The sequence below is a fragment of the Micropterus dolomieu genome, linkage group LG14 (genome assembly GCF_021292245.1).
Source record: "Micropterus dolomieu isolate WLL.071019.BEF.003 ecotype Adirondacks linkage group LG14, ASM2129224v1, whole genome shotgun sequence".
Taxonomy (NCBI): domain Eukaryota; kingdom Metazoa; phylum Chordata; class Actinopteri; order Centrarchiformes; family Centrarchidae; genus Micropterus; species Micropterus dolomieu.
Genome location: NC_060163.1, coordinates 27,097,730 through 27,109,552, shown reverse-complemented (window position 1 = coordinate 27,109,552; position 11,823 = coordinate 27,097,730). Strand labels below are relative to the sequence as shown.

Sequence of the window (11,823 nt, the reverse complement as noted above, 5' to 3'; positions counted from 1 at the left end):
ACACCCACACGCCCACACACACCCACCCACGCACACACGCCCACACACGCACCCACACCCACACACCCACACACACCCACCCACGCACACACGCCCACACACACCCACCCACGCACCCACACCCACGCACCCACGCACACACGCACCCGCACCCGCACGCACACACACACACACACACTCACACACGCACGCACGCACACACACACACACACACACACACACGCACACCCACGCGCGCTGCTGTCGGAGTTGCGGTTGATGATTTTCTGAAATGTTCTGGTTCAGACTCCCACTCCCTGTCGGCTTCTCGTCTCCTGAACTCGGATCAGTTTGGTTCCACGTCGGGTTTTTACTGAAGGGAATCTCAGCGGAGGAAAAACCTCCCGCTGCCGGTTTACAGCTGCTCTGTGCCGTCTGTTAAACGGTGGGCACTCGTGGTCGGCGTGCATCAGATTACTGGCCAGTGACGGTTTACTGCAGCAATAACATGGACTTTAACCTTTAAAAGTACCAAGAAGAAACTTTTATCTGTATTTACAGTATATAAATACATTTTTGGGTCGTACTGCCTGTAAGATCCATTCACTGAGAGCTGATGGCAACAAAAAGCAGAGAAGGTGAACTAGTGTTAGATCCTGGTGCTGTGCTGAAATACTTTAATAATTAATGAGGCTGTGCCAGCTGTGTGTGCGTCACCCACAGAGCGTCCTGAATGAACGCCTGCAGAAGCTCAAATATTCCTGCAGCTACATTTAAAGAACAGCTGCGAATGATCTTAACGGTGAAGCCTTAAAGGAGCTTCTCTGATGGTTTTAATTCCAGGCGACCCTGCGAGGTTTAAGAGGTTTTGTACAGACCAGGCGTCTAATGGAGACCTGCGTTTATTTGTCAAAACGTGTTCCCACAGCAGGCCAGTACACGAGGCAGGAGGCTGTTTGGGACTCGGCTATTAATTGAAGTTTTACAGTATTCGCATTGTTCTGCACAAAATTGAATAATGAATTCTAAAGAAATGTGTTGCCACTTTTAATTTAAATGTACTGCTATATACACAAAAGTGCAATAACGTGGTTTTCAAACACTTTAAACACACCAGCAGTATTCTCTTTACACTGCAGCAACAGAAAATGCCACCGCCAGGGCATGACCTTTGATCTAGCTCGTTAAAACAAGTCAGAGTCCAGAGCCCCGATCAGAACATCAGAACAGGCTCCCTCTGAGCAGCAGGTGTCGCTGTCAGAGTCAGCTGAACGCCCGCCGCCGCCGAATTGAACTGTCTTGAACTTTTTGTACGCGTTGCGCAGAAGGAATCACTGGAAGAGAGACTGACCCCCGCTGATAGTAACACGTTAACTTGCCCCGCCCTGGTTATTTTCATTGGCAGGGTTGTTGGCGGTGAGGCTGACTGACCCAGAGACAGTAGAAATCAGGTAAAACGTGGATCCGTGTAAAGTGTTTTCTGTCTCTGGAGGTCGTCCTGGAGTTACAGACGCATGTTGGAACTGCTGCTGCCGACAGTAGATGTGATGAGTTGAACCAACTCGATTTGTTTTCCTTGTCACAAAGAAGCAAGATTATCCAATAATTCACATAAAAGCAAAGATCAGGAGAAAATAAGCATGATGTGTTTTCTGTTAGCAATCTTGTGGGGGCTGCGGGGGCCCCGAGCCCCAGGTTGGGAACCGCTGCTCTAATGCTGCAGTGTGAACACACAGTGTACTCACTGCGGACGGTCGCCGTCCTGGTGCAGTTGTAGAGGATGGCCAGCTCTCCGAACACTTTGCCCGGTCCCATCGTGCACAACTTCATCCCCTCTTTAGTCACCTCCACCTTCCCCTCTGGGCGAGAGACAGCCACACGGAGAGAGAGAGAGAGAGAGAGAGAGAACAGGAACCTTTATTTTGGAAGGTTTAAACAGGAACTGAACAAGCTGTTGACACTGAACGTTAGATAGATGGATAGAAGCTCAGCAGCCGTTCTGCTTTGTCCTGTCTGCTCCAGCTGTCAGCAGATTTACAACAGATCAGCAGAAAAAACATCAAAAACACACAAAAAAACAGCTTTTTGGTTGAAAATAATATCATTCCAGCAGCTTTAAGGTTTAAAGACGCAGAAGTTGGGCCGGAGTCCCTCCTCAGGGTTCGGGTCAGGTGCTGTAAATCTTTTTATAGCCTGAAACAAATAAACACAAATAAATATGATGTGTAGTTTGAAGTGATGTAGCTGGTGATCAGCTGGTGTGTGTGTGTGTGTGTGTGTGAGATGGGAACAAATGTGTTTATTGAGCTGCTTCGACACACTGAAACTAAATAAATCTCTCAGATGTGCTTTCATTATTTTATTTGAGTGTTGGATTACACACAAAAGGAAATGACAGGTGGCCAGTGTGTGTGTGTGTGTGTGTGTGTGTGTGTGTGTGTGAAGATAAACGAGGGATTTTGCATATCAAAGATCATCTGCTTTCATTAGTCAGGAGGACACAGAGCTGAATCATTTACTCAGCTTCACATGTCAGTCGAGGTTTTGTACAATCAGAACATTTATATTAATTAATAAGTTGTTGTTTTAACATATTTCTGGTTTGACAGGCTGTAACGTGTTCAGTAATCAGGGCTGTAGCGGTAAAACAAAGGGAAGGTAAACCCTGCCTTACCTCTGCTACCACCGCCTGTCAGGCTTTATCTCAAAGAGATAGATTCAGTAATAATAACATCCACCCAGTAATGATAATAATAACTTTATGTATTGAGCACCTTTCAAAACTGAGGTACAAAGTGCTCCACAAAAAAACAAATAAAACTATTAAAAATAAATTGAATGAATTAATTAATTAAATACAGAAAAGACAGAGTAAAGAGGTGGTTGAGGTTGTTCAGAAGGGCGATGGCTGCTCACATGACGATACGGCGTTCCAGCGGACAGTCGATGATTTCTCCAAATTCAACAACAAAATATGTTCTGATGGTGACGATCTGACGTCACCATCAGCAGAACGTCATCTGTCTGTTTCATGGCGTGAAAACACTGTGCTTAAAGTTCAGTTAGTGGAAGAAATATTCAGATCATCTACTTCATTAAACTACTAATACCACACTGACATGTGCAGCGTCTCTGTCGCAGATGTTTGTGCGTGTCAGTGTTTCCTGTCATCATATGTCTCAGCTGTCCACGTTCAGCGTCTGACATTTCAAACTAATACTGACGAAGATGGATTCATGCGTACGGCAGGAAACTGGAAATGTCAGCATCATCAGCACAGCGGTGACTCACAACAACACAAATACTACAGTTCAGTCAGAGGAGCAGGCAGCGTCCCAGCTGAGCCGCAGATTAGTAAACCTGAGACACAAACAGTCTCCGTCTGAGGTCAGAGACAGGTATATATAACGTCTCCGTCTGAAGTCAGAGACAGGTATATATAACGTCTCCGTCTGAAGTCAGAGACAGGTATATATAGCGTCTCCGTCTGAGGTCAGAGACAGGTATATATAGCGTCTCCGTCTGAAGTCAGAGACAGGTATATATAACGTCTCCGTCTGAGGTCAGAGACAGGTATATATAACGTCTCCGTCTGAGGTCAGAGACAGGTATATATAACGTCTCCGTCTGAGGTCAGAGACAGGTATATATAACGTCTCCGTCTGAAGTCAGAGACAGGTATATATAACGTCTCCGTCTGAAGTCAGAGACAGGTATATATAACGTCTCCGTCTGAGGTCAGAGACAGGTATATATAACGTCTCCGTCTGTGGTCAGAGACAGGTATATATAACGTCTCCGTCTGAGGTCAGAGACAGGTATATATAGCGTCTCCGTCTGAAGTCAGAGACAGGTATATATAATGTCAGAGGAGCAGGCAGCGTCCCAGCTGAGCCGCAGATTAGTAAACCTGAGACACAAACAGTCTCCGTCTGAGGTCAGAGACAGGTATATATAATGTCTCCGTCTGAGGTCAGAGACAGGTATATATAGCGTCTCCGTCTGAAGTCCGGCAGGTATATATAACGTCTCCGTCTGAAGTCAGAGACAGGTATATATAACGTCTCCGTCTGAGGTCAGAGACAGGTATATATAATGTCTCCGTCTGAGGTCCGGCAGGTATATATAATGTCTCCGTCTGAGGTCAGAGACAGGTATATATAGCGTCTCCGTCTGAAGTCCGGCAGGTATATATAGCGTCTCCGTCTGAAGTCCGGCAGGTATATATAATGTCTCCGTCTGAAGTCCGGCAGGTATATATAATGTCTCCGTCTGAAGTCCGGCAGGTATATATAATGTCTCCGTCTGAGGTCAGAGACAGGTATATATAGCGTCTCCGTCTGAAGTCCGGCAGGTATATATAGCGTCTCCGTCTGAAGTCCGGCAGGTATATATAGCGTCTCCGTCTGAAGTCCGGCAGGTATATATAGCGTCTCCGTCTGAGGTCCGGCAGGTATATATAATGTCTCCGTCTGAAGTCAGAGACAGGTATATATAGAGTCTCCGTCTGAGGTCCGGCAGGTATATATAGCGTCTCTGTCTGAAGTCCGGCAGGTATATATAACGTCTCCGTCTGAAGTCAGAGACAGGTATATATAGAGTCTCCGTCTGAGGTCCGGCAGGTATATATAGCGTCTCTGTCTGAAGTCCGGCAGGTATATATAGCGTCTCCGTCTGAGGTCAGAGACAGGTATATATAGCGTCTCCGTCTGAGGTCAGAGACAGGTATATATAACGTCTCCGTCTGAAGTCAGAGACAGGTATATATAGAGTCTCCGTCTGAGGTCCGGCAGGTATATATAGAGTCTCCGTCTGAGGTCCGGCAGGTATATATAGAGTCTCCGTCTGAGGTCCGGCAGGTATATATAGCGTCTCTGTCTGAAGTCCGGCAGGTATATATAGCGTCTCTGTCTGAAGTCCGGCAGGTATATATAATGTCTCTGTCTGAAGTCCGGCAGGTATATATAGAGTCTCCGTCTGAAGTCCGGCAGGTATATATAGCGTCTCTGTCTGAAGTCCGGCAGGTATATATAGTGAATCATTTTCTGCAGCCTAAACTATTAATAATAATTTAGGAAACGTTGTGTTTACATTAATTTAAAAAAGAGTGACTATATTTTTCCTCCTCATTAGCAGGAGGATGTGTAATTATCTCTTCAGCTGTGTCTCAGGTAGATGACAGGAAGTCAGTTCCACTCTGTTTCAGTGTGATATGATGGAGCACACAGGTGGATCAATTACATGTTTATTGTCGAATTCATTAAGGAGTTCTGCAGCGGCATGAGTTCATGTAATCACCCCCCCAGCAGAGATTAATGATAACCGTACAACATTCTGACACATCAGAGGAGGAATCACAGGTGGAACTCAAGAAAATGTGTTTATCAGTTTATCATTTCACAGAGAAGGTGGACAGAGGGTGATAGAACAGCTAAGGGAACAGCGTGGGCGACCGACTACCACAGAGAGAGCGAGAGAGAAAGGGAGAGAGAGAGAGTCTGGTTCCTGCCGCAGGAGGCAGGTATGCACTGGGACTGGTACAGTACTACAGTTTGTACCTCACAGGCTGTGTAGTATTGTGTGTCGTGAGTGCACTCTGGTTTTAAACCCTTTTAATGTGCAGAATATAAAACGCTGCTGCTTGACGTGTCTGTCCAACTAAAACATGAAGCAACAAATATTAGATTTCATTTATTACAGACATTTATTAGGATATTAGCACACGACAAATTAAGATGCAGAAGTCGACCCTCACATGCTCCCTGTCTTAATTTAGCATGTTGGCATGCTAACGAGGGGTGTGCGATCTGAATCAACCATAATATCTTAATTATTGTTTAAAGGATGTGTGAGCAGACATTATCAAGTTTACATATCACTGACTTTGCACACGTGTGCTCCAAACAAGCAACGGCTGCCAAAAAGATCCTGACTGAAGTTAAAAAACCGAGAACACAAAGTGCCAGGAGGCGCAAAACATCTTGCTTCAGAGAAGAGAAGGAACCAACAACAACTGTTTGTAATCAGAAGGACCAGAGAGCGTGGAAATGCTAAACCGGTACAATCAGACTCTCTGAAGTCCCTGCAGGGGATTTAAGTGTCAGCCTGAGCCGGGAGCTGTGGGTTAATTTGACTGTAATAATGACAAACAGCGCAGATCAGAGTGAGAGCTCCTCCAGTTACACTGATTTCTGTCTTTGTTGCTCCAAACTGAGACACACAAGCGCTTAAAACGATTCGATTTGCATCCACTCGACTGTTTGACGTTTGAGTTCGGTTTTCTAAACTCATTAAAGCAGCTGGAGAGCTTTCAGCCGCTCTGACGGGCCGTCAGCAGGAAGGAAGACAAATGAAATGCAGCTAAAGGAGAGAAACTCTCAGCAGAGATGAGTCCATCACAGAGCCAGCTCTCTCCAGCTTCAGCAGACCTGCACAAAGGGAAAGTTTGAGCTTCAGTCAGGCGATCGCGTAGAGCGATCACATTACAGCCGCTGATCCACCGTCACACTCTGAAATCTGTTTAGTGTCAAGTAGGTTTATGTTTTAGCGCTTTACACAACAAGAATAATAACCTGCAGGACACGACTTTAGTTCATCACAATACAACTGAGAACATGATGAATACCGATCACAGCAAACTACTAAGAAGTCAGTCAGGCGTTTCATCCAGTCCCATTCCCACAGGTGCATAAAACCAGCACCCGGCCAGGCAGACCCGCTTTGCAAACATTTAGAGAGAATGGCTCGTTCTGCTACCTGAATTTGACTGTGGTGCTGTAATCCTGTCCCTCCAGGATCTCACAACGTTGTGATCACAAATATTAAAACTTTCAACAAATCCTGTGAATTCAGCGCAAACCTGACCTCTCATCGCCGTTTCCTGCTGAACGTCGGCACCCGTCGGCAAACTCACGTCCTCGTTGAGAAGACGCTGCGGACGTGTGCGATACCAACGTCTCACATTTACCTACAACACAAAGGAGCGCGAAGGCCAGGATCCAGGTCTTCTTCACCACAGCGGGAACCTGTTGTGCAGAACGTGCAGCGTCGTGGTCGAACACAAAGGAAACGGGTGGAGGAGGGTGGAGGAGGGATAAACTACGGGGAGGTTCTTCTGGGGTTGGAAATGTTAACACCTCAGCTTACCAAGACTTTGTTGGAACAGTTTGGAGGAAGTCTGTGCCTCGGTGTAAAAAGCAAGGTCCATAAAGGCGTGGGAGGAGGAGTCTGGTGTGGAAGAACTTGACATCAGTGTCAACTCACAAATCCTGGATGAACGGAAAGACAAAGCTGTTACAGCTGCTAAGAAGGTGTAGGTGTCCCAGGACTTTTGTCCATATAGAGTACCACGTCGAGTCAGATCTGGAGACTTTAGGTTACTATAACGTGCCGTTTCTAACAAACGTTCAGTCGTCAGGTGCCCACATCTGCACTGGCTTTCCTACAAAAGTGTAAAAGTCACAGCATGTCTCCAGCGTCTCCAGCTGTCTCCCGGTGTCTCCAACTGTCTCCCGGTGTCTCCAGCTGTCTCCCGGTGTCTCCAGCTGTCTCCCGGTGTCTCCAGCTGTCTCCAGCATCTCCAGCATCTCCAGCTGTCTCCAGCTGTCTCCCGGTGTCTCCAGCTGTCTCCAGCTGTCTCCAGCATCTCCAGCTGTCTCCAGCTGTCTCCCGGTGTCTCCAGCTGTCTCCAGCATCTCCAGCTGTCTCCAGCTGTCTCCCGGTGTCACCAGCTGTCTCCAGCATCTCCAGCTGTCACCAGCTGTCTCCCGGTGTCTCCAGCTGTCTCCCGGTGTCTCCAGCTGTCTCCCAGTGTCTCCAGCTGTCTCCCAGTGTCTCCAGCGGTCTCCCGGCGTCTCCAGCGTCTCCAGCTGTGTCCCGGTGTCTCCCGGTCTCCAGCTGTCTCCAGGCGTCTCCAGGTGTCTCCCAGTGTCTCCAGCTGTCTCCCGCATCTCCAGCTGTGTCTCCAGGCGTCTCCAGCTGTGTCTCCAGGCGTGTCCAGGCGTCTCCAGCTGTGTCCAGGCGTCTCCAGCTGTGTCTCCAGGCGTGTCCAGGCGTCTCCAGCTGTGTCCAGGCGTCTCCAGGCGTCTCCAGGCGTCTCCAGCTGTCTCCAGCTGTGTCCAGGCGTCTTCAGGCGTCTCCAGCTGTGTCCAGGCGTCTTCAGGCGTCTCCAGCTGTCTCCAGCTGTGTCCAGGCGTCTTCAGGCGTCTCCAGCTGTCTCCAGCTGTGTCCAGGCGTCTCCAGGCGTCTCCAGCTGTCTCCAGCTGTGTCCAGGCGTCTCCAGGTGTATCCAGCTGTGTCCAGGCGTCTCCAGGCGTCTCCAGCTGTCTCCAGCTGTGTCCAGGCGTCTCCAGCTGTCTCCAGCTGTGTCCAGGCGTCTCCAGGTGTAGGGGAGCTCGACTGGATATGATTTATAGTAGTCTTTAAATTAGGGAGCTGAGGGGCCACCGACCATTTGTTAGTTGGGGAACGTTCAGGAACGTTTCTTGGCACTTGGGAAGTTGCACATTGGCTCAGCGATCTGTGCGGCGACACCTGATTTCTGCCACAGGTTCACGTAGACACGACGCTGCCAGGACGTCTTTCTGACACGTGGTAACGATGTGAAGCGGCGCTCCGGCAGCGGTCTGAGAAGGAGGCACACAGATGAACACATGAACTGGTCAGCTTTATCTTCTGCGCACGGCTCCGCAGCCGACGAGCAATCAGAGCCTTCTGAACACGTGCTCCACTAATCTACACCTTCCAAACACTCAAGGCTCAAAACGTTCCCATGAATCCGCTGCTGGCTCCTCCCCCAGGAAGGCGCTCACACAGCAGCTCCGCTCATTTTAAACTGGTCAAGTTATCCAAGGTGGGTTCAGGGGCGAAGAGAGTCCTCAGGCCAGCCGCCCCTGATTTAAACCCTCAAAAAAACTCAAGATCAGCCCAATCGTGCTCGGTGTGAGACGGTGTTGTAGTCGCACAGTGAACTTGTAGCTCTGTCCCTGTCAGACAAACACACAGATCTACAAACACGGCAGTATTTAATATTTACAACATATTGCTCAGTGGATTGAAGCTGTAGGTGATGTGGGCGGACACACACACGTAGGTACAATCAGTGTGTGCGCACAAGTATTTTTGGAAATGAATATTAAATTTGCTCTCAAACTGGAGAGGTTCAAATGCTTTATAATCAACACACACAGTCATCCGTCTGTCTGGACCAGACTCCATTCAAAAACTAATCATTTAAACTTTAATCAGCTTACATCCTTTTTTTAAATGAAGTCTGACAAACAGATATGGAGAGAATCCTCCCTGCAGCTCTTCCTTCTTCCTTCCTTCCTTCCTTCCTTCCCTCCCTCCCTCCCTCCTCGCTCGCTCTCTCCTCTCACATCCTCCCCCGTTTCTATGCTTTCTTCTTCTTCTCTGTTTTGATTCCTTCTTCCTGTATAAACTGAATCCAAATTTGCAAACTGTGAAAAGATTTTAAATGCCAAATATGGTCATCCAACAAGTTGCCATGCCAACCGCATCCACCAGAGAGCTGTGTGTGTGTGTGTGTGTGCGTGCGTGTGTGTGCGCGTGCGTGTGCATGCGTGTGCGTGCGCGTGTGTGTGTGTGCGTGTGCGTGTGTGTGCGCCCTGTCTTTTACATAATGAGACGAAACTGCTGCATCTGTTTCTTCCTCCAAACACGGAATTAGTGAGATTTATAACACACACACACACACACACACACACACACACACACACACACACCCACCCACCCTCCCACCCTATCTATCAATCTTCGTTGTGGTCTGTTTTTAGGGATCACTTCCTCTTCCTGTGACAGAAGTCGTTATATTTAGCTGCCATCTGCGCCCCCCCCCCCCGCACACGCACACGCACACACACGCACGCACACGCACGCACACACGCACTCACACGCACACGCACACACACGCACGCACACACACGCACGCACACGCACGCACACGCACGCACACACACACACACACACTCCGGCTGTTGATCAAATCATCACAACATAAATCTGCTTTTGTTCTTCTCTCGTTTTTTATTTGTCTCTCTCCCAGATTTCTCTCTGCAGGTTATTTTAAACGCTCGCCGTCGTCACTGAGAAATAAACCAGGGATTTTATTTCACGTCCGTTCAGTAGCTGCAGTGGTGGAAAGTAGCTGAGTACATTTACTCGAGTAAGTCTTGTACTTCTCTTGAGTACTTCAGGAAAACATCGTGGTTTAAGTTAAAACTCGAACACCTTTCTCTGAAGTGAAAGTCCAGGGTTTGGCCCGTCCCTCCTCCTCACACGGACTGTCTGCCTGGTTCCAGACCCTCCAGGATCTCGAGGCCTTTTTTCGGGATTTTTGAGCAGCGTTTCTAAAAATTAGCGAAGTTCTTGCAGCCTGTGTCTCAGAGTTTCTCCATGTGTTTCCTTTGCGTTCGACCACGACGCTGCACGTTCTGCAGAACAGTTCCCCGCTTTGGTGAAGAAGACCTGGATCCTGGTCTTCACGGCCCTTTGCTGTTGTTGTCGGAGGTAAATGTGAGACGTTGGTATCGCACACGAGTTTGCGGACGGGTGCCAACGTTCAGCGGGAACGTTGTGGTGATTGGTCGGTCGAACTGAAGTCACGGGGATTTGTTGAATTTGTGTTAATATTTGTGAAATCCTGGAGCCTCAGATTTATAATACGTCCCCCTTTGCGGCCGTTGTAAAGCCACTAGAGGTCGTATTTACGGGTCCAAGGGCGTCACTTTGGGTTGAGACACAAGGGCTCACATGAAACAACTTTTTTAATGATCTTCAGCATGCGTTTTTAGAAAATACGAGGTGCAGCGCAGATTCTGTTAAAGTTACTGATCATTTTTGGGTCGTTTTACTTTTTTTACTTACTTACTACTTTTTGGACAACACACATTTCTTTCTTCTACATTTAACGTGTTTTCTTATTGTGCAAATAAATCTTTCTAGAAGCGTTTTCATTTCTTGGTGCAAAGCTATTTACTTTCTCTTTCCCCATAATAAGGTTCTGTGTTGTTGTTTCTGTGCTGAGGACGGATCTCCACAGATTCAGATCATTAACACAACATATGTAAACTAATAAATGATGAATAAAAGTAGCTTCAATACTTATAATCTAGTAATATCATGTATATTACTCTGCATAATGAGTACTTTTTATTTTTAGTACATTTTGAAAGCAGTGTACTACACGGTGGTATTATTACTTTAGTATTTCCTTAGAACCTCCCTGCTGGTTAACAGCCACGTCTGATGACATCACTGTGACATCATCCTCAGCTCTCTCTCTCTCTGTCAGTCTGTAGCTCTCTCGCCCACTACAGAGACTGACCCACTTAGTCTGAGCTGGACGCACACACACACACACGCACACACACTTATCAGTTCGCCTGCCCACACCAGACTCCATACAAAAAACAAGTTATTTTATTCATTTGCTAATGAGCTTTCATCCCTTTTTCACAAAATGTGATAAAAAGATGTTTCTCAGCTCGTGAGGACTCAAATTCAGCATGTAGTATTATCCACCCAGCAGCTTTTTACTTAGATATAAATGTCATCAGTTGGTTCGCACCGCTCGCCGCCGCCCACCGGCTCGGAGGATTGGCCATCTGGAGGATTGTTGTCCAGAAACTCCGACACAAAAAGATTTTAAAATGTCCTGGAAAACGCAACATGGCAGTCTGACTGTGGGCGGATCTGAAGGTTCCTCCGAAAGGCCGCATCGACCCCCAGCGAGGGGTGGAGACAGTTACTGAAACTCTTTTAATCCATGAAGCAGTTTTCACATCTGATCTGTCCGAACGAACCTGCGCTGAGTCCTTCTGCCTC

At 47.6% G+C, this 11,823-nt stretch overlaps 1 protein-coding gene across 3 annotated transcripts in view; it reads right to left on the bottom strand.

The window, feature by feature from the left end:
• prkg1b (protein kinase cGMP-dependent 1b) overlaps nucleotides 1–11,823 on the bottom strand; it is a 61,944-nt gene that overhangs the window by 29,432 nt on the left and 20,689 nt on the right. For all 3 annotated transcript variants that reach the window (XM_046068691.1, XM_046068689.1, XM_046068690.1), the window contains one exon: nucleotides 1,725–1,838. In XM_046068691.1, coding sequence (XP_045924647.1) covers nucleotides 1,725–1,838 — 114 coding nt within the window. The remainder of the gene's footprint in view (nucleotides 1–1,724; nucleotides 1,839–11,823) is intronic.